The sequence below is a fragment of the Pogona vitticeps genome, chromosome 5 (genome assembly GCF_051106095.1).
Source record: "Pogona vitticeps strain Pit_001003342236 chromosome 5, PviZW2.1, whole genome shotgun sequence".
NCBI classification, from domain to species: domain Eukaryota; kingdom Metazoa; phylum Chordata; class Lepidosauria; order Squamata; family Agamidae; genus Pogona; species Pogona vitticeps.
This window is the reverse complement of record NC_135787.1, coordinates 100,966,354-100,992,146: the sequence shown is the minus strand read 5'-3', so window position 1 is coordinate 100,992,146 and position 25,793 is coordinate 100,966,354. Positions and strand designations below refer to the sequence as shown.

Sequence of the window (25,793 nt, the reverse complement as noted above, 5' to 3'; positions counted from 1 at the left end):
AGAGAGACTACAAAGCTTGACATGAAAGAGTTGCAAAATTAATACACTGGTCATTATTTTAAAAAATAACCCCCCAGCATCCAAGATTCCGTTGGAACATCAGGTAGAGAAGATGTCAGAAAATGACCATGTTAAGATATTGTGGTCTTTTGGATTCAAACAGACAAATGTCTTAAGCATACAGTAATATACCAGACGTAATAGAAAGAGAACAAAAAAAATCTGGATAATTGACCCTGAAATTCCAGGGATGCTGCAGCTGAAGATAAAGAACTGGAAAAATTAACAAAATACAGAGAGTTGGCAATAGAAATCTCATTTGTGCATGAAACACATTTCAGTGACCCCCTAGTCACTGGGGCTTTGAGAACAATGCGACAGAATTTTACAAAATACATAATGAGCTGCAGATCTCTGAAACAGCACAATCAGAGCTGGAAAACGGCAATATTGGGAGCAGTATACATATCACACCAATATTTAATTGATACTTAGGCTTTTAGTTAAAACTTGTATCTGTTATATAATATCAGTTAAAGACTGTCCTGTATTTTTAGATGATAATGATGACGATGATATTAAGCAAAAGTGTGTTGGCATTTTGTGTGTGCATGTAGGAAGCTGAACTTGGCAGGTGTCTTGTGAAAACTGATAAATACTAGATTTCTTTTTCCAGAGGATATAATGAACATCCAGCATTTCCTGGCAAGACACGGCCTATACCACCTTGAATGGCTTTAAAGTAATAGAATCGTAGAATAATAGAGTTGGGGTATGTAAAGCCATCAAGTTCAAACCTCTGCCTAATGAAGGAATGCAAATCAAAGTATCTGATAGCTGGCAGTCTAGGTTTCTTTGGAATGCTTCCTGTGTTGGAGCACTCCAAGGCAATGAGGGATGGACCTCCGGCTGTCTATTAACCAGACCGTGTAGCTTTTTCAAAGCAGTTGCAGGAGGGTACACAACATGGAGAAGTGTTCTTGTCTAGCCCACTGGTTCTTAATCTTTGTTACTCAGATGTTTTTGGACTGCAACTCCCAGAAGCCTTCACCATCAGCTCTGCTGGCTGAGGTTTCTGGGAGTTGCAGTTCAAAAACACCTGAGTAACAAAGGTTAAGAACCACTGGTCCAGCCCTCCTTTGTTCCTGCACTTTCCACTAGCATCTGTCTCTGCATTTATGGAACAGGACAGTCAGGAGACAGTCCCTCAGTTGGGTATATTAAAAACGTGGATGTAATTCTGGAAACATTCACTTTTGGTGCTGCATAGCCAAATGCATCTAGGTGTCTGACTTCAGGGCCAAACAGAAAAGCTTCGAGTTCAAAGCAGATAGGTGGGTGTGTCTCCCTGCCCCTTGGCTAAAGTTATTAGCATGTCCAGATGGTTGGCTCCACCCACTAACCTCTCAGCTACATTGACGATGCAACAAGGAAGTGGAACCAGAAGCTCTTTTCTCCGAGTTCCTTACACGTTAGTCTTTCAGTATAAAGATCAAGGGTTGTGTCTTTTCAGATTAGGAGAAGTGTTACTGGGGCATTTTGTGACGCTTATTAGAAAACCAGGAAAGAAGAATTTTGGGGACTGTTTTGGCAACATTATCCAAAGGTAATTAACCAAAGTTTTTGATACATTAGAATTGAAATGGGTGATATGTTTGCTTAAGCTTCAGTACTACCTGTAATGCAAATATATTTATTCTGGAAATCTATAGGCCAAACCAGGGACAGTGAGATTTGCTTTTCTGGAATGGAAATGTTTTATAAGCAGAAAATGATATATAGAAATATAAAATGACCAAAATGCTGGCCGGTGGTGAACGGTGTACTGTCATTGCACTGCTGGATTGTTTCCTGGCTCTATTATCTCTGCCATAGGGTGTGCACTTCACCTAATGAAGTGAGGCTACAGTGTTAAAATACAACCAAAATTTCCGGCAGTAGCCGACTGCTCTTTCTGGTAGCATGAATGGTTCGGGATTAGTAGCATGCATGTCCAGGGGTGCTTCAAAATGGATGGTTCACAGTGCTGCCAGTGAAAAGGTGTTGCCCAGCTCATCTGTCTAGACCTTCCTCTTTTTACGAAAGAAAAATGATCGGAAAACATGAAAAAGTTATTTCTGAACCCGCGACAAACTGTTGAAATGTTGAAGCAGGATAACTGCATGCTGAAAGGTTTGTCTGGAAGCACCCTGGTTTTCTCCATGAGACTGTAAGGTTCGACAGTGAAATCCATTTTCTTGAGAAAAGGACGTTCCAGAAAGCATATTGTCCGTATCTGAGATAAATGTCTCACATTCAGAAACTAACTATCAGCTTGTGGGTAAAGGTCATTGATATTCTTACAGAGCAATCTTATGCTTGTCTATTCAGAAGTAAGTTCTACTGAATTCAGTAGAATAAGTAGAAGTATGCAAAAGACTTACTGTGGTCTCTTGCTGGAATTAAAAGAGACTGTAGCAGAGTGGTTCCCGACCTCAGGCAGCCCAGGTGTTCTTGGACTGTAACTTCCAGAAAGCCCAGCATGGTTGGGTGTGGAGGCTTCTGGGAACTGCAGCCCAAGAACACCTGGGCTAACCAAGGTTGGGAACCACTGCTGTAGCATTTCTGAGGACCGAGGACATGACTTACAACTGGAGATATACTGTACTTCCTTGTCCCTTTTTATTACACCTCCACACTTACTGGAAGAGATCTTTAATAGTGTTTTTGGTTTTTTTTGCCTAGACTTTGGACCTTTCATCCAAGGGAAGCCTCTACTTAATGTCCTTTTAAATAACATTCCCCTTTAAGATAGCATTTGAGTTATAAAAGGCTGTTTTGCAGTGAGCTGCTTTTAAGGGTTGTCAACTCTGGGGCAAAACTCCAGCAGGGGATGCACTTATGAGACCCCCCTAGACTTTCCTTTCTTCCTGCTTGCAACCTGTTTGTTCACTTATCACCACTCACTTGCTCCTAGTAAGTATTATTAATCCTTCAGTAGTAGGGGTGAAAAAGAGGAGCCATAGTTTCCTGACAGCTGGTTGGGTAGTACAGTAAGCTTCATACCTGGCTTCAGGATCACAGGTTGGGAGTTTGATTCCCCACTGTGCCTCTTAGGAGGAAAGCCAGCCTGTGTGGCCATGGGCAAGCTGCAGAGACCCAGAACACCCCCCAAACAAAGGGACTGGTAAACCACTTCTGAGTACTCTATACTTAGAAAAACCAGAAAAGGATCATCATAAGTGGGAATGGATATAATTATTATTATGGCAAGCAAGAAATGGTTACCAGAGGAGCAGAGGAGTTTGTGGAAATAATAATGGTGGGGAGGTGGACTCATGGTGGCAGAGAGAGCCCTCCTTAAAACTATAAATATTTATTCACTGATATGGAGCTACTGTCTCCAGGTTTATTAAGGGTCTGCTTGCCAGGCGCCACCATCAGAGGAGGATTATTATAGGATCTCTGTAAGCGCAGCTGATCGGACCTTGCTTAGAAGAGAGCTGAACCTGGTCCAATGAAGCTCATTTCTTGCTATTCTGGCAGGTTTTGGTATCTCATCCAAAATTTCCACTTAATCATCTTCTCTATACATATCTGCTTTTTGAATCCTGCTAATTTAATTTCCTAGCCAGTTTCTTTGGGGAAGACATTGGCTTTGTGAATTTGGGGGTGGAGGGAGGTGAAATAAAGATTTGTACTGAAATTTTCATTTAAGAATTATTAAAGTGATATATGTTTTTCTGTAATAAGAAATATTTTGATGTGTTAAGATTAGAAGAGCCTTGCTAGAAAAAGAGTGGGCAATTCTAATAAGAAACTGTATTCGTGATGCAAACACATTGTACCAGAAACAAGAGAATGACACAGGGCAACCTAATTTTGAATTTTGCTTTGCATAAAAAACTATTACTTAATTGAAGGTGCCTTTTGTACTACCAAGTTGAATGCATTTAACTGTCCCAGCCTGGAACCATTGAATAAGCAGACTGATATAACCCAAAATAAATAAATGGGTGTATTGAGCTGTTCACTGAGAGTTTCATTTTAGTTTGTATAAGCTGAAAAAAACCAAGACATGTGAGGGATTGTGAGTTGGTTTTGGCACACAGCACATAGCATGATTTTTTCCCCTTAACAAATGGAGAACAGTTTTGAGCCTCCTTTGGGGTCTGAACATTTCCTGCCAAGAAGACTAACAGTGAAATAGCTCAGGAATGAGAGACCACCGTGATTGTATTTGTTTGCAGGGACACTTGCAATTCCCTCCATGGCTTCTTCACCAAAGATACATGCCATGGGTAATTCTGATAAAAGACACTGCACTGATAATTTCACTGGTTGGGGGAGTGAAGGTAAGATGACAGAGACATGGCAGTCTGTCCTGTTGGTAAAGACTGACTGGGACTAGAAACCAGCAAGCTCAGCACGATGACTCATGCAGAGATGGTGAGGTGGCACCTTTTCTCCTGGGCTCCAGGATAAAATAATTTGGTAGCTCCTTTCCTCCTTTCTCTCCCTCAGTGTCGAGCTGGATAAACATTGAAGCTGGCGGCATATACCAAGATCCAGGTCTATAGAGCCTGTGTCCTGAGCACACTCCTGTACTGCAGCGAGTCCTGGATCCTTTGTGCATGGCAGGAGAGGAAGCTGAACACGTTCCATATGCGTTGTGTCCGACACATTTTTGGTATCACCTGGCAGGACAAAGTTCCAAATAGAGTAGTCCTAGAATGAGCTGGAATTTTTAGCATGTACAGATTACTCAAAGAGTGACGCTTACATTGGCTCAGGCATGTCATGAGAATGTCTGATGGTTGGATTCCGAAAGATCTCCTGTATGGAGAATTAGTACAGGGAAATCGCCCCAGAGGGAGACCCCAGCTGCGATACAAGGATATCTGCAAACGGGATCTGAAGGCCTTAGGAATGGACCTCAACAGATGGGAAACCCTGACATCTGAGTGTTCAGCCTGGAGGCAGGCAGTGCAGCATGGCCTCTCCCAATTTGAAGACACACTTGTTCAGCAGGCCGAGGCAAAGAAGCCAGCGAAATCAGGGAGCTAGACAGGGGACAGATCGTATTGTCCTCAGTGTGGAAGGGACTGTCACTCTCAAATAGGCCTTCTCAGCCACACTAGACGCTGTTCCAAGACCTCTATTTAGAGCACACGACCATAGTCTCTCAAGACTGAAGGATGCCTAATCCTAATCCTGGTATGTTTATATCAGATGAGCCTTGTGGATTGATCTCCACCCTACCCCTATTAGCTTGTAAATGCAAGGACTCTCATCTAACTTTAGCGCTATTTTTATGCAATTGTTTTAATTACAGTTGTTGAAGTTTTAAAGTATAATCATTTCATAAGTCTAAGAAACATCGGTGGCCTGCATGAAGTGGAGTGATGGATCTCGACTGGGAGGCAGCTTGAAAGGGAAGCCTAGGGAGACTGATCTTTGCTGAAGACTGATAGGTATTGGGAAGCAGGGTTGACTATGAATACAGCATAAGATGAACCACATTACAGGAAATCTGGAGGTACTGAGGACCAAGGAGAAGAGTTGTCCCTGCAAAATTTGGGGTGAGGTTTCCTCAGCCACAAGCTGCCCGTAACAAATACAGAGTGTTTTTCTCCTTCTCTCTCAGCCTGCCTCACAACATAGAGATAAAAAAAGTGGCTAATGTTAGCAGTTGTTGTACATTACCCTCTTTCAGATTCAGCCCAACCCTCAGCTTGCGATACAAGTATTTTTCTTTCAGACAGCACGGCAAGAATGTTGTGAACTACTTGGGGGGGCTGCCCCACAGTACTGAATGTGAAGCTGTGGCTGCCATCTTACAATCAGAGTCTATTTTGTGCATGCAATATACTTTGTAAATTGCACCATCAGTGCTATTTAAAACAAAAACAAATCCACTTTTGGTCTGAATTAGAAGGAAGAATCCGTAGGTCAAAAAGTCCTCAAGTCCAAAATGCATTTCCCATAGAAATGCATTGAAAACCATCTAATGCGTACCCGGCCCAAGAACCCCCCCTCAAAAAAATTAATAACAAACGTACCTTTCTGAAGTCTTCCAGGGGTCTCCAGTTGCCGCCATCGCCGCTGCCCGAGGCCTCCAAGGGCTTCTCTGCCACTGCTGGAGGCCTCTCGGATGTCCCTCACTGCCACCATTGCCACTGCCAGAGGCCTCTTGGAGGTTCCCCCTCCACCGATGCAGGCTTTCCCAGGGTGGACCAGACCTACCGGGGGAGGTCTTCCCCCAGTAGGCCCGGTCTACTCCCCAGGCTTTCTCTGGTGGGGGAAGTCCAGGAGTCTGAGCATGGCCGGGATTGCGTGGCGCGGCTCGGCTCCCAGCAGCAGCGGCGGCGGGGGACCTCCGGATGCCTTCCAGGGCTTCTCTGCTGCCATGGGAGGCATTTCAGAAGTGTCCCCCCCCCCCACGATAGTGCCTCCAAAGCACGATCAGCAGCGGGGGGGGGGGACCTCCGAGAGGCCTCCCATGGCTGCGGAGAAGCCCTGGAAAGCATCCGGAGGCACGACCTGCGGCCTATGGACTGGAAGGGGGAGGCGGGGAAAGTGCCAAATTTGAATTTGGCGCTTTCCCCGACTCCCCCTTCCGGTCCGTAGGTCGATTCTCTGGCTGCAAGTCGAAATGAAACTTTGTGGCCGGAAAAGTCCGTAGGTCGAAAAGTACATAAGTGGAGCAGTCTGTAGGTCGAGACTCCACTGTATTGGAATTCTGCATTTAAGGCTATTGATAATTCTCCCTCCAGTGTCTGAGAGGACATTTAGAAATAGTTTCTCCCTGTGGACCAGGAGATCACTTGTTGTTGTTTAGTCGTTAAGTTGTGTCCGACTCTTTGTGACCCCATGGACCAGAGCATGTCAGGCCCTCCTGTCTTTCACTGCCTCCCAGAGTTTGGACAAATTCATGCTGGTAGCTTCAATGACACTTACCAGACAATAATGGGTTGCTTCTCTCTGTATAGGTTTTCTATCTGTGTGCACCTTATTTTTTTATTTTTCTCGTTTCCTTGAGAAGGGAAAAAGAAGAGAAATGGACAAAAGGAGAATGAAGGAACAGGCACAGATAACTAATTTATGTCTTCCAACCCTTCCTTACCCCTTACCCCCCCCCCTCAGGGAACCTTTTTTTCCAGCTGACGGGCTGTGCTTTGAAGCTTTTAATATTTCTGAAGCCATGCCCTCCTCCTTGCCCCAACCACTTCTATGTAGGCACCTGATTTAATTCCCTTCCCCGAATGCTGTTTTTCAACTCTCAACTTCCTGGGGCAGCTATGCGTACCCAGCCCTCACTGGGCTTTTAGTGGGAATGTTGACAGTGTCTCCATATCCTATACGTTTTTATACTTTTGCACATCACAAGGGTTCCTTGTGTAGATGTGTAAGTCTTGTATGTAAATAGGACCAAAATAAATAGAGGGAATTACTTTGTTTCTTTTATTGGTGTGTAAAGGTTACAAATGCAAAGTTTCATCACCACCCTGGAAGAGACCCTATGGATCATTGAGTCCAGCCCCTGTTAAGGAGGCACAATGGGGAATTGAACTCCCAACACTGAGTGATCTAGTAGTTCATGAATGTCTCTTGCCTCTAATGGAAAAGGCAAATGCCCCAAATAGCCTGGGTAAGCCTGGAAATATGTGCCACAGAGAAAGAAAATGGAGGGAGGTTTTCAAAGTCCTGAGATAACTTAAACCGGAAAGCCTTTTTAAAATGTAAGTTATTATTCTGGAGAGGGAGGGAAGGCATGAAGAAAATGAAGGCACTTTGAAAAGAACCCAGTTAGGACTCTTCAGTAGGGAGCCCCAAAGCCTGAAATGGCTTAACTTGGTGTGAGTGTGTGATACAAAATGGGGCAGGAGAGGGAAAAATAAAAAAGAGGGAACAATAAGGAAAATTGTTGACTGGGAAAAAGAAAATATGAGCCACAAAACAGAGACAAAAAATCTAATTAGCTTACAGATCAATCAGAGGTGAAAGCAGTGGAAAAAGTTGCCTCACTGAAGTTTTTAGAATTTTACTGAGCACAGTGAGAAATGAAAGAGGGAGGGGGAACTGAAACAAAAAGCAACATGAGGTTGAAGAGGCTGAAGACTGCTTAAAAGCCAACACTTTTCCACTGTTCTCAGGATTGATTAATTAATAAAAGAAAAGAAAAGAAAGTTACCAGTTCAGATGGATCATTGTAGATTTTAAGCACTGGAAAATGTTTGAAGAAAATTTAAAACACCGCCTCATTCTGGGGCAGGCCCAAGAGGACCAAAAGTGGTACATTCTGTATTGGTGGCTTTGAGTTTCATACGTACGGGGGGTGGGGGGTGGTCCGGGATTGTCAAAAAACAGAATGCTTTGTGCAGGTGGCAAGATAGCGTAGAGTTTAGTGGCCTTTTTAAAACAAAGTTAAAAGTTCAAGGTGGGAGGGTACAAACAGAATTTAAAAGACCAAACAATATGATTTTTGTTGATAAAACAAACAAGATCTGTGCCCCCTTTAGGCAAATGCAAACTTAACCAAGGGTGGGTGGGGAGGAGATAATGAGACAATACCACCCTAGCCCAGACACTGGCAACAGCCACATGCCAAAAAGCCTATGCATAGGGTTCACTTCTGAGAGATGGCTACTCTGGTGGGCATTTCCAGATGCAGAGGGCTCCTTGTGCTTGCGCTCAACAGGTGCTGTGAAGCTCTTGCATCTTTCTCCCCTCAACAGCTTTCCCTTAGTAAGAAGCTGTGGAAAAACAAAAGGAGGATGTGACGTTTGCCCCTTATGGCTGCTGTTTGTCTCCCTGAAACAGAGAGCTCACGAAGGCAAACCAAAATAAAACACTTTTTGACACGCTGCCACCAGTTGATTTCTTTATCACCGTACTTTACTTAGGAAAGACTAAGGTCCATTCTTCACTGTCTTTTGAATAAAACAGGTTTATTATTTACAGATGTTTCTATAATCATAAATATCTTCTTCAGGTTCATCAAGCATTAATAACAATCTTCTATATTATCTTACAGGTTACTAATATACTCTTCAGACTAATAACTCCTCAGATTCCCCAAACTAACTCCCTCTCTCTCTCCCTTCAAACTCAGATCAGGACTGTAAAGTCTACCCCCCCCTTCTCCTCTCAGGCTCCACCTTTTAACATCTATAACGGCCCCACCTCTCAACCACATCATCATAAAACATGAATAATGCATGACTTATTTAACATAATAAGGGTGAACGCCACAGAGGGTTACCATTAGAGGATGATAAGGTCTGAAGTCCCTTGTAAAATTCAGATAATAAAAGAAGGTGATAATGCAATAAAAGCCTCCTCTGACTTGTGTTGCTGTCTTTCTTCAAAACTAGAGCCTTTCCTCCTGCCCCAGGCCCCAAAACTTCAGCCTACCTCTTTCAAAGTCACATGTCCCAAACGAAAGAGCTGGGCTTATCCTTGCCTCTTCTTTCTCAGCAATGCATAGAGGTATTCAGAGCAAACCAAGAACAGGGGAAGTAAAATATGGTTCTGGACAGCACACAGCATTGGCAGGACAGTTCCTGATTCCTGTCACTGGAAACCCAATGAAGACAGGGACGTCCTGTCCTAGGAAGTTGTCTGTCTTTGCCATCTGCCGGACAACCTGGGGAAATGGCCAGATGTCTTAACTGTGATCTTATGGACCCTCCCAAGTCCTTGCCCACAATAAGAGTTGGTGGGAGTTCTGCTCACAGGCCCAGCTGCCACATGGATCCTATATGTTTTATTCCAGACTCACTCTACCCAGACAAAATGGTTGGGGCACCAAAGCACAGTTCTCTGTGCATGGGGCAGATCACAGGCTACACAAGGGTCCACATTCAAGTAGGGGCAAAGGGCAGCTTTCCAGATGTTGCTGAATGGTAACTCCCAGCTTTCTTCCTCATTAGCTCTTTTGACTAGGATGAGTGGAGATTGCAGTCCAGCAATTAGAGGAATGGCCCTTGGGCCCTGTTCTGCATGTATCCAGCTGCCTTTGCATGCATAAGACCAGGGTGGAACAGGGTACAGTGCTTACAGACACTGCCTTCTGGCAAAAGCAGTACCTGGAGAACTTTGAGAAGCCAGAAAAGTTGTGGAAGAGGATTTCCTGTGGTTTGAGGAAGTGGCTTCTGTGTCATTCTGCCTTCTTCCTGTGACTTGACAGGAATAGAACAGATATACAAAATTGCAGAATATATTGGATTGAAAGAGGAAAGTTAGCAGAATGTGTGTGGGATGCAGAATTTGGGTTACCTTGTGTTCTTTACTCATGGTGCCACTTGAAGCAGGGAGTTTACCAGGACTGGCACAGGGTGGTGCAGCCCTGAGTTAAAGGCTGCTGGTTGGTGCTGTTGCTTAGTTGCCTAGGGCTAATGGAAAATTCCTAACTCAAAATGCATGCTCTGAAAAGGCTTACAAAGCACAACACATGAGAATCTTTTCTCATTTTAACAGTTGCTTGCTGATGCCTGGCCTTTGAAGTTCAGATCAACCAGTTTAATCTAAGGCTGCCTTGCCAGTAATAAAAATTTACCATTGGGTTTTGCCAAAGTGATAAAGGGTTCCAGAGAAATCCCATACATCATTAATAAACGGGACAGTCAGAAACGATTCACAATTACCTTTGCAGGTGCAGCATGAATGGAGCCAGTTCTTCCAGCATGGAAGAAATCCCTTTGGATGATGTGGACAGAAACAGCATGGAATACAGAATGCTTATGGCCTATGCCCAGCGCCGCTTGTCTGCCAGCAAATATGAGCAACTTTTAAAAGAGGAAGCAAAGAGTCCGGGAGGAACACCCCTCTACAAGGAGGATACGCAGGCAGGTGATCCTGTACATGAAAGAAAGAAACTTGAAAGCTCATCCCCTGAGGATCAAAAACAGCCTGCGAAAAACTGGAGCCAGAAGAAGAGGAAGAAGAAAACCATGAAATCCACCTGGAAACATCTTCTGTTTCCTTCTTGTCTGAGGGCACAAATAGATGAGGAGGCCCCACAGAGATTAGCAAGGGAAGACACTGTAAATGGATATGGGTTCATGGAATGTGCCCATGCCACACCTTTACCAGAGGCACAAGGTAAGGAAACCTTATACACATAAATGTGCATTTCATATTGAAAAAGCACAGATCACCTCTCAAGATGCTGAAAACTATATAATTTTTTGTATTAAAAGCCCAATACATTTCAACTTGTCATATACAGTGGTGCCTTGCATAACGAGCACACCGTTTAATGATGAATCCGCATAGCGATGCAGATTTTGCGATCGCTAATGAGATCGCATACCGATGTTTCTTCGCATTGCGATGGGGGAACAGCTGTTCGGCGGTTCCAAAATGGCCACCGGAACACCCAAAATGGCCGCCGGAACACCAAAAATGGCTACTGGAACACCCAAAATGGCCACCAGAACACCCAAAATGGCCGCCAGAACACCAAAAATGGCTGCTGGAACACCCAAAATGGCCACCGGAACACCCAAAATGGCCACGGCAGGATGGGGAAACATTGCAGAACGGTGAGTTTTGGGCCCATTTGGAACGCATTAAACGATGTTTCCCCATAGCGAAGGTTAATCCGGAACAGATTAACCTCACTATGCGGGGCACCACTGTACTTTTTTAAGGCATTATGAAAACTAAAGAATAACAAATTAAATGCTATAATTTTAAAATATTCTCCTTATAGTTTATTAAAATTGCAGGACATACTATAATTGTCTACTCTTTTCCCTTCAATAATGCTGAGGTTAGGGGTGCTAGATCCCGTGTGGTACAAAATCCATTTATAACTCTTAGCCCTCCCCGAAAGTAACTTCAGTGCATGAACAGTTCACACACACAGACACACCTGTTCTCTCTATCAGGTTCCTCTTCTATAGCATTGGCAATCCTTTCCATACAGTACCGTATCAACCTTATGGCCCCCCTGAATCATTAGAGTTGTTCTGTTTGGGGGTAAGTAGTCCACCTTGACTTTTCCAGCATTGAACTCATGGGGTTTGGGTGGCCAGGAGCATAGTATTTATTATTACCTGTGGAGTTCTGAATCACTTATGCAGAGTCTTATGGTTTCCATATACAGTGGTGCCTCGATTTATGACAATAATCTGTTCCAGAAAATGACCGTAACTCAAAATGGTCGTAAGTCGAAGCACCATTTCCCATAAGAATGCATTGAACCCCCATTAATCTGTTCTGCCTCCCAAAAATCACAAAAAACAAAAACCACTCCAAGCCCCACCAGAAAGTGATGGGGCTGAAAAATAATCCCCAAAACTCCCACACCCCGACACAGCCAGCCCCACCGGAATGCGATGGGGCTGGGTAAATTTTTAAAAAACTCACCCAAAACACATGCACAACCAGCCCCATCTGAACAGGCAATGGGGCTGGGGAAAAAACAACCCCCTCACATATAGCCAGCCCCATCCAAACACGCAATAGAGCTGGGGGGAAAAACAACCCCTCCCCACAGCCAGCCCCATCCGGACATACGATGGGGCTGGGGAAAAAATCCACCCCCCCAGCCAGCTCTATCAGAATGTGATGGGGCTGGGGGGAAAAGCACAGCAAAACACAAAAAACATCACAGCACAGAAACAACCCCCCCAAACCCAAACCCACCTTGCAAAACAAAGTAAATGTACTTACTCAGGAGCAGAAAGCACAACTAGGCAGTCCGAAGCCTCCTCCGAAGCACTCACTCTAACCGCTGGGGCAAAAGAGCTACAAAGAAGCAGCCTTTTTGGCTACCAACGGGTAGCAAATTTGAATTCCCCGCCTTATTTCCCTGCCTTTTTCCGGTTGCAACTCGAAGCTCTGGCTGCAAGATGAAGCAAAATTTTGCGGCCAGAGCTGGTCGCAACTCAAAATGGTCGTAAGTCGGGACATTCATAAGTCAAGGCACCACTGTAATATTCCTTTCACCAAGCTATGCGTTACACAATACATTAAGGACAGCTTCCATTTTGTCTTCAAGGGCTGCTTGATGTGGAATGACATGCAATAGTCTAAGCTGGAATTTATCAGTGTATGTAGCTAGGTTATTTTCAACCAGATTTCCTAATCCAGGACTGGCAGTAGCTGGTGGCTCAGTGAAAGCTGGCCCCACTTCACATCACAGATTCACTTGGATTTCATGTAACAGAGAAGCATGTAGGAGTTGCCCCAAACCATGGGCTTGCCCTTTCAGATACAGTTTAACTCTATCCAAGACTAGTCACTTACCCAATTCCTAAATCAGGGAACATCAGTTCACAGTCTTGTTGGGATTCATCTACTGACACACACCCCATCCAGCCTGTGGTAGTGTCCAAACAGCAGTTCAGCAGCTGCATAGCCTCACGTAACTCTGATGACAAAAAGAAATAAGACCAACTGTCATGAGTATACTGAACCCCTCATAACCTCATCTGGCAGCTTCACATAGATATTAAACAACATGGGGGATAGAATCCTGCATCCCTCCAGAGTGGAACTGTCTCACTGTTTTTTGTTTACAGGTACTTGCTTTACAGATGACCCTGCCATCACTCTTGTGGCAGCCAGGCTTGCTGAAATAATTGATAATTCCAGATCTTCCGAGCAGGATGGTTTCAAAGCATTGGCGCATTCTGAGAGTCTAGAAGAAGATGGTGGATGGACCAGTGAAGCCAGACTTGAAGATGTTGATGGAAAGGGTAACATGCTTTTCCTTAGCAACTTAACAGCTTTCTCCAATTTACTGGTCTGTCTTTCTCAGTTTAACTTCAGTCTTCAGGAAACCTATTTCAGTATTTATTTTTCTTCAAAAACCTGATAAACTACAGTGGGGTCTCAACTTACGAACTTAATCCATATTGGAAGGCAGTTCTCAGGTCGAAAAGTTCTTAAGTCGAATCTGCATTTCCCATAGGAATGCATTGAAAACCATTTAATCCGTATCTGCTCTTTTCGTCCATAGAAACTAATGGGAAGCTGCTATTCCGCCTTCTGCCACTAGAGGGGGATATTTTTTCTTTTTTCCTTTTAACCTAAGATGACTTAGCTTTAAAAAAAGGAAGAAAAAAAAGAGTTCGTAACTCGAATCTAAGTTCGTAAGTCGAGTCCATATATTCCTATGAGAGCGGTTCGTAAGTCGAAACGTTCGTATGTCGAGCCGTTCGTAAGTTTTGTTGAGCTTCATACTTTCCTCTTGGCTCCCAGCTATCAAACATACTACGTGCAAAAGGTCAACGAGCTCTACCCACCCACAAGGACAGGGGATCACTACACACAAAAGACCAGCTAATGACACCCATCAACCACAGGAACAGATAATCTCTTCCCCTTAGCACAACAATACACCCACAACAATATACACTAATCACCCATCTACAGGAAAAGACAAAAGCCTATCTCACAACCATAAATACTGCACTCCCAAGCCAACTACACCAGAGCACAGGTTGCTGTCCTCTGAAGATGCCGGCCACAGAGACTGGCGAAACGTCAGGAAGAACAACCTTCAGAACACGGCCAAAGAGCCCGAAAAACCCAGAACAACCAAACTACAGTAGATTTTGGTGAACTTTCTACAGCAGACCATGAAAATAGCTAGTTACAAGCTACCTAGTAACTTGAACTAGTAGTGAGGCTTTTCCTCTTATCTGCTTGAAAAACAATCTCATCTGGGTGCATGACCCTGTTGAGAATTTTGGTTTAACGTCTGTTCTCATAACATTAGCAGAATAAGGAGATATTAGTTTTCATAGACACTATGAAACTGAGAGAGTAAAATATCAACTTAGTCTATTTACATATATACATAGAGAATAGACATTCATCTGGCAGCATAACATTACATGATACAACACATAGCATAGGAAAAAAGTGATCTGACTTACAGAAGATAAAATTTCCCCTTTACACATGACTTACTGTATGTACAGTTCTGGGACCAACCAGAAAATACATTACTTCATTTTCGGCTATAAAAAATTTAATCATGTACCACAGCTGTACAACATTATATCTGAAACCTTGGTAACTACAAACAGTATTAAGAAATTGCAATATAAGATTGTTTTGAAATTATAGGTAAAATCAGCCATTTTACATTTAACTGTACAACATTTATATTTAATACATATTCACATCAAAATCTCAGCATTTATAGATTATCAATCAGAGCTAGGTTGGCTATAATTGCTCAGGCTATTAGCTGCTTATAGCATCTTAGAGGCACAGTGAAAATGCCAGCATGGTGAGTTAAAAGAAATGCAAAGAAAGGAACAAAGTCAAACTCGAAAATAATACAGAAAGCCCCATGATACCATGAAATCTGCATGTGGTGCCTCCGTTCTTACAGTTTTGTTTGCAGCTTTGGCTGGACTGTCTCTGTGTAACTAATAGGATTCATTGTAGGGTTACTGTAAGGGGGACTAGCTCAAGGAAGGGTGAGATGGTGAATCATAAAATCCATTTGGTGCCATCCTGCCAATAGGTTTCTCTATGTAATAATGTAATGTAGTAGATCAGTCTGTTGATATACATGATGTACTGTGCAAACATATGTGTAACAGAAATGAGGTATGAACAAAAGAAGATGTTTCTTCAGAGTGTTACTGAATTGGCTGAGATGTTCTCCTGCTTTTCAGCAGGGCGCCAAGGAAGCTTGCCGGTGAAGTGTGCCCATTGGGTTGAATTTCCATGTTTTCTACTCTTTATTGTCACCCAGCATTCTCCATCTGAGTTTCTTGGTGCCAGTGGGGCTGTGTCACCTTTTTTTAAAAAAACATGACTGAAATAATAGGAGTAAGCATCTTTGTGGAAATGTTACATAAATATTTTTAACTATGTGTATTAAATCATTAACAATGGCCAGAATCCTATTGGTGATTTGTGTGTGCTGCTTTCAGAATAGTTTAATGCATTCTTTAATTTTTAATCACGATTTTTAATTAATGTGTTGTTGTTTTTTGTTAAAACTGTCTTTTTACCAGATGATGAAGAAAAGATAATAAACACAATAGTTGCCTTCTTAAGAAAATCAGGAGATGAACTGCAAACAAAGGTAACAAATTTGGCAGAGGCTGGAAACAAAGTGTTACAAATAACAGCATTACTCATAATATGTTGTTCTTTGAGGAAGTATGAATGTAATAATAATCCTTACGGGTGAAAAAAGGAAAGTGTGATCCTGGCCAAAATCCTGTTGCTTATCCATGCCTGCATAACTCAGAGTCATACTAGCTGTGCAAAATCCACATCAAGTCATACCCAGTAAGCCACTTTACAAGTGCAGTTGCGCAGCTAGTGGCACAGTCAACTATGCAATCAGGCATGTAATGTAGACTGCCTGGACGTAATTCCCAGCAAAATTCTGCAGGTGTAACTTTATCCTATGCCAAGTGCAGTTGGATTTCAGCCATTATCTACTTTTTTCATGTAGTGAGCACTGGTTATTCATTACTTTTGGGGACATTTTTAGTTTTTTTTAAAGCCTACTTCCTTATCTTTTAAGGTTCTGATAGTGTAATTGTTTTGCAGGAAAAATTGAGTCACAAGTAATTGTAACAGGCTATGCCTGTAGGTGGGAAATATGAGTAACTGTACTGATTCTAATTTTAAAAGTAATCATCCCAGCTCTGCCATTTTGGTGGACAGTTGCTTTTTATAGACTATAAATCCTAAAGTCAACATTTTGCACTTTTTTGAGTGCTATCTTTTTTTTTAGACTGCATTTCTAGAAAGGATTTTAGAATACAAGGCCTGTGGGAACAGAGGGGCATAATTTTTTTTCAGAGCAGGAGCTAGGAGAGAAATCTTTCTCTGACATTAACTTACAACAGGTATAGTAAGTGGGCATGCTCTTCATCTAGAAAATAAAGTGTCCCACCCCAATAACAGAGAAATAGGTCATTCTTAAAATAGTCTTAGTAGAACTGTCAATTAGATGAAAACAGTTGGATTTTTTTGTGCCACAAGGTGGAGACAGGTGAACATGTAGCATGATTTTTTGGGGGGGGGGCATCTGTTAAGATCAGAACATCTGAAAGTATTTTCACAGAGGTTCACAAGGTGACCTGTGACTTCAAAAAGGCATGTTTGGTGGAAATGCATTTCTACCAGAGCAGTTGGGAGAGTGGGACTTCTGGGGATAATCAAACTATTATAGAATAGTCATATAGAATCAGTGGGGGCTTGGTGAGTCAACTCTCATGTAAGTCTCATTGATTCAGTCAGTCTACTCTAGGTGGTACTGACAGCTGGATGTAACCAGTTGGAACATCTGACATATATATTTTTGCATAGACATGCAGCTAAAATGAAGTAAGTCCTAAAGGTAGCGTAAGACTGCTTTGTCTGGATATATGTATTATGTTGTTGTTGTTATGTGCCATCAGGTTACCTCTGACTTATGGCAACCCTATGAATGAGCAACCTCATTCCAAAATGTCCTGTCCTCAACAGTCCTGGTCAGCTCTTGTAGACTCAAGCCTGTGGCTTACTTTAGGGAGTCATACTATCTTGTATTTGGTCTTCCTCTTTTCCTGCTGCCTCCTGCCCTTCCCAGCATTATTCCAAAGAATCCTGTCTCTCAAGATTTGTCCAAAGTAGGACAGCCTCAGTTTCAACATTTTTGCCTCCAGAAATAGTTCAGGCTTCACTTGATCTAAGATCCACTTATTTAATTTCTGGCCAGTCCAGGGTATCTGTAAAGCTCTTCTCCAGCACCACATTTCAAATTAATCTGGTTTTTTTTCCTGACAGCTTTCTTAACTGTCCAGCTTTCACACACACACACATGGTGATCAGAAAGACACAAGTGCATTACGCGTGCTGAAATAGTAGAGTAGAAATTCTTGTCAGCTATGCAGTTATCCAGACGGATGGTGTATGTGCATGCATATGAACACTTTGTTCAGTTTTACTATATTTCAAAACAATCTTATATTGCAATTTCTTACATTTTAATTTCCAGATTGAAAAAGATAAGAGTTTTCTTCAACGCATCTTAGACCTGATGTCCTATACATTCTATCGGAGAGTAACCAACCAGTTCCTAGGGGATGCTCTCGCAGCAGGCTCCACAATGGACTCTGAGATCCATGTTCAAAGGACCAAGATTGCTCTTGCAATGGAGGTCACAGCGAGACTTAGTGTTTTGGGCAGTCATCCCATGAACATTGTGCTTGGCTTTGGAACAAAATACCTCAAGGATCATTTTAGCCCTTGGATCCACAGCCAAGGGGGATGGGTAAGAAAACTCATTTCCTCTGCATATTGATCTTCCTTCAAAACAATATTGGTCTGCAAACTTCTCATGTACATTATGGGTACAGTTATTCCTTCTTCTACAAATGCGCCAATCCTTCTGGTGAAGCCATGACATCTGCCAGCACAGATGACTCTAAATGACAGACAAATTCACAGAGGATAAAACAACTAATGGCTAGCAGTTATTATGGAGACATCACCTTCAGTGTTATTTCCATTACTGCTTTCATGGGAGAGAGAGCCAACCTTCCCTCTAATGTTCTGCCAGTGCTGGATGGAGGGCCCTACAAGAATGTGGGAGGTCTCAGCTGCAACTGGAACTAAATGGGTGGCAACACTGGTTATGGGTGTGCAGTGTCAATGCAGCATTGTGCGACCACACGCCTGGGCAACTTAGAGGGAACGTTGGGGAGGCATACTACCTTTTTGATCAAAAAATTATCTGGCTGACCACTGGGGGAACAGAATGGTAGACCTGATAGGCCTTTGAGTGTCTAATCCAGCAGGGCTCTTCTTGTGTTCTTATAACAGATGAACTAGGGTACATCTTATTTAAAAAAATTAAATGTAAGTAAGTTGTAAGACTCAAATGGGTAATGTAGGTGTGGTCCATTATGTGCGTCCATCTAGGAGTATACTGTGAGTTGCTCAGCACTGCCATTGAGGCTGGCTGAAAGGAGTAGAGTTGCCCGATCCTTGATCTCATTTTCTTGACACTCTTTGTGAGATCTGAGGAGATCAAATAGCCTGCCAAGACTTTCTCTTCCATTTTAATTGAATGTCCTCCGACAATTGGTCATAATAGTACAGCGACTGAGGTGCTCATTTCCTTTTGGCAGGGGACAGATTATACCACCTTACTGGTTATCAGCTACATCTTTGAAGTATGAAAAGAGGCTCTGTGTCATCTTTTCATTTGACTTGCAGGGGTAGGACACCATGTTTCTCTAGATATTGTTACACTACAGCTTCCATCATCTCTCACCATGGGCTGCCCTAACTAGGGCTGAGGTGAGATGCAGTTCAACAATATCTGAAGGAACATAGGTTACTCACTACTGACCTAAGAAAAACTGAAAATCTGGAGGGAGTAACCAAACAAGAGCCTTCTGTTTCTCATCTAAAACCAAACTGCCTTTCCACTGAATGGTGAATGCAGCAGGTACAGAGTTTTCACCACTGCTGCTTAAAGCAAGGTATTCCTATAATGGCTTAGACTGCATACAATGTTCCTCTGTCATTTTTAGCTGCACCAATAAACTCTGAATTATATACATACAATCATACAATTGTAGAGCTGAAATTGACCCCAAAGTCATTGAACACAAGTGCCCTGCCAGAAGCAGGACCTACACTTAAAAACCTCCAGTGAAGAGGAATCCACGACCTCCCAAGTCAGTCTGTTCTACTATCAAGAAGTTCTTCTTAATGTTTAGTAGAGATTGTCACTCTTATAGTTTGGATCCATTCCTCGATTATGGATTCAACTACCCTGGAGCTGGAAAAGCAAATTTGCTCCATCTCCCCCATGACAACCCTCCGGATACTTGAAGATGGATCACCTCTCAGTCTTCTGTTCTAGAGACTAAATACAGTGGTGCCTCGCAAGACGAACGCCTCGCGGCACGAAAAACCCACTAGATGAATGGGTCTGGCTAGGGTTTTGGTGCCTCGCAAGATGAACGTTCCTATGGCCCTGCTTCACAGCGCCCCTTTCAAAGGTCCCCCGCCAGTCTTACCAGCACCATCAGAGCCCGGACCCAGCAGGGAGGCGTCAGCCATTTTGGTTCTCTTCTCCGCTCCCTCCCCGCCTCACAGCTGATTGGCGCTGGATCTTAGAGGCTTCCCCAGGCTTGCCCAGCACTGAAAAAGAGCTGGAAATAAAAAAATTGTGTTTTCCCCCTGTCCCCGGGGAAGCCTCTGAAAGCCGTTGAGGGGGGGCGGGGGAGCTATTTCCAGCTCTTTTTCGGTGCTGGGCAAGCTCAGGGAAAGCTTCTAAGACCCAGTGCCAATCAGCTGTGAGGCAGGGAGGAGGGGCAGGAGCAGAGAAGAGCACAAAATGGCTGCTGCCTCCCTGCTGGGTCTGGGCTCTCAGTTGTTTGGCACTCTTTTTCCTGCTTTTTGGGGCTACCAAGGCAGTGTGAGGAGCCGGGCTCAGTCTGGTAAGTGACTTTATTTTAATTTTTTTTTTTTTGTTTTGGACTCTTTTTTCCCATAGGAACACATTAATTAAATTTCAATGCATTCCTGTGGGAAACCGTGCCTTGCTAAACAACTTTTTCATTTTGCGAGGCATGGTTTAATTTCGTCTTGCGAAGTACCACTGCATACCAAATTCCTTCAACTGTTCTTCATAGGGTTTTATTTCCAGACCTTTTATCATTTGGATCACCTTTATGTATAATAATTAATTTGTTATGTATTAAATAAAATATAAATAAATACAGTTCATTGACTTAGGAAAGAGATCTTCTCTTTATGTTCAGGAAAACAGTATGCCAGAGCTCTGTTAATTCATTAATGCACAACTCATGTGTCTCACTAAGCTAAACTCGTCATCCATGTTTTGTGGGTCCTACTGTATTTTAATGGGTTCAAGAAACAGAAAGCCTCCTTTAGACAGCTAGCTGGATATTTCTGATCTGATTGGTGACAAACTATGTATGAATTGATATGAAGCAGGAGGTGTGCATTTGGTCTCCTTGTTCAGTCCAGGACATGGGAATCTTTTTCCACGGTAAATACCAAAGCATCTAGAAATGAGTGAATCCTACTGAATCAGTTTTTTCTTTCTTTCCAGGAGAAAGCATTAGGATTACCAGACCAGGAAGAAGTGGAATGATGAAAGAATTTGTTCTTCAGGAGGTGTTCCTTAATTTGAAGCTGTGGATTGAGATGCGAACATCCCCTCAAACTTTTAAAAGACATCTGCCCTATCCAGGTGTTAGAATTACCAGGTTCTTGAACATGCTGAGAGAAGGGTTTTTTTTTTTCCTTCCTCCACCATTTGTCACTTACTTCACCTCATGACATAGGTGGAAGAGGAAGGTTCTCATTTATGTGCAGGCCCTACATTCAAGCAGGAATCCAACTTTTGCAGGCATTCCTCTCTAAATCCATTCAAGAAACTGGTTTTCTAATGCCCATAAACAGGGCTTTTGTCTGTGGCACCAAAATGCCAGGGTATGTGCAATGAAGATATGTTGTCGTTCAGTCGTAACAGACTTTTTTTGACACAGGCCCTGTGCTGGAACCTGGTGTGACAGGATGAATGCCAGGGTCTGAAGGCCCATGAGAGCCTTCTTTTGATTTCTTCCTCTCAACAGAAAACACTGGATGATGGAGCTGCACCATCTTTGTCATCCCAGAGTCCAGAAACATTCTGCTGTAATGGTGGCTACTTTGCATCTTAGCCTTGAATGGTTCTTTGCATTCCTTGCATTGCTTCCTGTCCTTGGTGCCAGCCACACAGGCCGGTAAGATTAGTCAGGCACTAAGAAGTGTCTTCAGCCACTGCCACCATTTTCCTTTCCACTAGCCACCCCTCCCACCTGATGCCACCACTGTCAGTGCTCTCAGAAATCTGCTGCCAGCCCAGCGATGACATACTAGCTCTTTGCATAATTCACTCTGACAATCCATGATTTAGGCAGAGAAATTGCTCAGTACTTTGTCTGAAGAAACATATGTAAAAGTATAAAGGGGAAACAATTAGAACTGATACAAAAAATGAGTTGAGGACTAGAGGATCAGGAATTATGCTTAATGAAATCAGAATGAGAAAGGGCTTCCACCCTTTTAATACGGATGCAAAAAGCAGTTTCATCACCTACAGTTTGTTCCACTACTGTAGCATAAGATGAAACACACAAGGAGAATTACATGGTAAATTCATGCTGAGGAGTCTCATTTCAGACAAGGTGTGGAAAGTGCTCATTTGAATGTTTTCCTCTGTGAAAATTTCCTTCCACATCCAAAAACTGACATCCTGGGGGAAGGTTTTAGATTAGTCTCCTCCCTGTAACACATCAGTTTCCTGTGTTCAGGGAGATTTCTCCATCAGGGAGCATTTAAAGATGGAAAGTGCATGGAACGATGGTACATATGGAGAGGGTTTAGAATATAATATTTTTTTAAAAAAATGTGGAAAACAGAAACATGTAAACCTATGTTTATTTTAGTGGCATCATAGTGGAAACAATTATAAATTCTTGAAACACTTGAAAAGCTAGGTGTTTGTCTAAATTTCTTCCTCATCCCTTTCTTTGTTTTTCCACATTGCTAAGGAAGATGTCCCTGTCTTTTCTGTTCTGACCAAGCAACTGAGATCAGGCCCTTACTTCTTCATCTTTGATGTCACTCCCAGTGGAGCCCTCAAGAAAATCTAATTTTGGCCCACAGTTCAATGCGGTAATACTGAATAATGACAAAGGAAGTGTGGAATGTTTCAAACCTAAAAGACAGAGAACATTTGAGGATTGATTCAAATTTATTGCAGAATGGGACATTATGTTAGTTTAAAACTTGCCACAGAACTGATTAGTTTCCTTGCTGCTTACTTGTTTACCTCGTGATGGATGGTATTAATCATGCATATTATTATTTTGAAAGTGGCAGCAAAGCTTTCTATCAGCAGATTCATTTATGGAAAATATCAGTGGAGATGCAGCTGACGCAAACCGAACACTGTTTGAGATTTATAAACAGTTGATTCAGTCGTTGATTTATGTCTGCCTTTGTCAGTTCTGATTGTGAGCAAGTCAACATACTGATCACTCCACTCTGATTTTATTTTGCTGCTTCACTGAATGACCCAAGATATGCTAGAATGATGTGCCAGATAGAAGTTGCCATGGTTGTGTGCAGCTATCCAAAAGCACCCAGCTATTCTTCATTTTCTCTCTCTTGAGATTTTTTTACAGCAAGAGCCAATACAAAAGATTTCTAGCCAAGAATGCTGGTTTATATTTAAGACCAATTAAAAAATTGATTTGTCACCCAAGTTGTAGATAACTCTTTTCAGTCACTCTATTTCTGGAAAGGGAAATAGTGGCTTCGTCTGATATTTGACCGACGAACAGAAATCTTGGCTCTGAAATTGGACAAAATTGAGAAAACCCTATTATTAGCCCTAGCCCTAGCCCTAATTATTGTATTTGATAAAATGGTAAAATAAATGACTTGAATAATTTTGTGTATGCTTTAGCTGTTGCGTGAGGCACTGGAAACTGCCCCATTTATTCTTGCAGTGTATTATTTCAACTAGAACATATAGAGAGTCTGACTTAAGGGTATTTTTCTACATTTCTCCTAAAGGTTGTATTTTGTTTCTGGGTTTTTTAAAAAAAGATACAAGTCACTGTTTGATTTCTTAAGATTTTGCAGTGATGCAAATGTTAACCATGAAAGTTGTTTCAGTTTTTAAATGTCTTAAATGGAATGAATTGGTCAAACATTTTGAAGATATTTTTAAATTGTATGAAAGAACTAGAGGAAACAGGAAAAGAAACACAACCAGAGAAAAGCATAATAATCTATTCGTAGTTGTAACACTTCCTATGGAACAAGCTGTGCAGCCTGACTTTCTGCTACTGTTTTTCTGTCATTTTAGGGGGGGGGAAGTAAGCGGAACAACTCAGTGTGTGGTTCCACATTAAAGACCTTCTTGTTTTTAAGTCAGGCTTAGCATATTTGAAATCATTTTTTTAAATGTGCAAACTACATGACATACAGGGAAGCATGGTGTTTTGGTTTTGGGTTTTTTGCCCTAGAAGTGTGGTTTTTTGGTTGCAAAGTGAAGAATTTACTCGGCTGCAAGAGGATTGCTTATTTTAAACTGCTAATGAAATTGATTTATTTTGAATTGTTTCAGCATATGTGAAATCAGTTAAGAGTCAATTGTGATGTAAAAATTATATCAGTAATTAGAACATAGACTTGAATGATGGTTGTGTTGATAGGTTTTCCATGGAATCTGATTGATGTTGTGTAGGCATGCTTCAGCCTCCAGAGACTATGATAACGTGTTCTTTTACATGTTAATAGGGGTGGGGTGGAGTTCAATCCGCAAGACTCACCTGATATAAACATACCAGGATTAGGATTAGGCATCATTTAGTCTTGAGAGACTATGGTAACGTGCTCTGAATAGAGGACTTGGAACAGCATCTAGTGTGGTTGAGAAGGCCAATTCAAGCGTGACAGTTCCTTCCACAGTGAAGACAAATAGAATCTGTCTCTTGTCCAGCTCCCTGATTTTGCTGGTTTCGGGACTGCCTCTTTGCCTCGGCCTGCTGGACAAGTGTCTCTTCAAAACAGGAGAGGCCATGATGCAACAGCTGCCTCCCGGCGGAATGCTCAGATGTCAATCAAGGTTTCCCATCTGTTGAGGTCCATTCCTAAGGCCTACAGATCCCACTTGCAGATATCCTTGTATCGCAGCTGTGGTCTCCCTCTGGGGTGCTTTCCCTGCATGAATTCTCCATATAGGAGATCTTTTAGAATCCAAGTGATTGATGTTATTCAATCAGATATTACGTTACAGTCATTACAGTATTGACACATTGATACTGCATAGGAACCTGGAATGTAAGATCTATGAACCTTGGTAATCTGGATGTGGTCAAACATGAGATGGCAAGAATAAACATTGACATCCTGGGCATTAGTGAACTAAAATGGACGGGAATGGGCAAATTCAATTCAGATAATTATCATATCTACTACCGTGGGCAAGAATCTTGGAGAAGAAATGGAGTAGCCCTCATAGTCAACAAGAGTGGGAAAAGCTGTACTGGGATACAATTTCAAAAATGATAGAATGATCCCAATACGAATATAAGGCAGACCTTTCAACATCACAGTAATGCACGTTTATGCACCAACCGCTGATGCTAAAGAAGCTGAAATTGACCAGTTCTATGGAGACTTACAACATCTTCTAGAACTGACACCAAAGAAAGATGTTCTTGCCATTATAGGGGCTGGAATGCTAAAGTAGGGAGTCAAGAGAAAAAAGGAACAACAGGTAAGTGTGGCTTTGGAGTTCAAAATGATGCAGGACAAACGCTAAGAGTTTTGTCAACAGAACACGCTGGTCACCACAAACACACTTTTCCAACAACACAAGAGGTGACTCTACTCATGGACATCACCAGATGGGCAATACGGAAAGCAGACTGACTATGTTCTCTGCAGCCAAAGATGGAGAAGCTCTATACAGTCAGCAAAAAGAAAACCTGGAGCTGATTGTGGCTCTGATCATCACCTTCTCATAGCACAATTCAAGCTTAAACTGAAAAGAGTAGGAAAAACCACTGGGCTAGTCAGGTATATGTAATGAGGAACCTTGTAATGAGGGTGAAAGAGGAGAGTGAAAAAATCGGTCTGAAGCTCAACATAAAAAAAACTAAGATCATGGCCACTGGTCCCATCACTTCCTGAGAAATAGAAGGGGAAGATATGGAGGCAGTGACAGATTTTACTTTCTTCAGCTCCATGATCACTGCAGATGGAGACAGAAGCCATGAAATTAAAAGACA

At 42.4% G+C, this 25,793-nt stretch overlaps 1 protein-coding gene across 1 annotated transcript; it reads left to right on the top strand.

Moving 5' to 3' along the window:
- Positions 1-1,376: 1,376 nt before the first annotated feature.
- BCL2L14 (BCL2 like 14) lies at positions 1,377-23,442 on the top strand. The gene is made up of 6 exons (XM_020785799.3): positions 1,377-1,606; positions 10,637-11,085; positions 13,515-13,691; positions 15,975-16,045; positions 17,957-18,232; positions 21,053-23,442. Exons 1-6 carry the CDS (start codon positions 1,422-1,424, stop codon positions 21,092-21,094), a joined length of 1,200 nt encoding a protein of 399 aa, XP_020641458.3. The 5' UTR covers positions 1,377-1,421; the 3' UTR covers positions 21,095-23,442.
- The last annotated feature ends 2,351 nt before the right edge of the window (positions 23,443-25,793 follow it).

Coding starts and splice junctions, on each gene's coding strand:
- BCL2L14 (XM_020785799.3), top strand. CDS start 1,422: ATGCAACAAGGAAGTGGAACCAGAAGCTCTTTTCTCCGAGTTCCTTAC. Junction 11,086..13,514: donor ACCTTTACCAGAGGCACAAG/GTAAGGAAACCT, acceptor TTTTGTTTACAG/GTACTTGCTTTACAGATGAC. Junction 16,046..17,956: donor GAGATGAACTGCAAACAAAG/GTAACAAATTTG, acceptor TTTAATTTCCAG/ATTGAAAAAGATAAGAGTTT.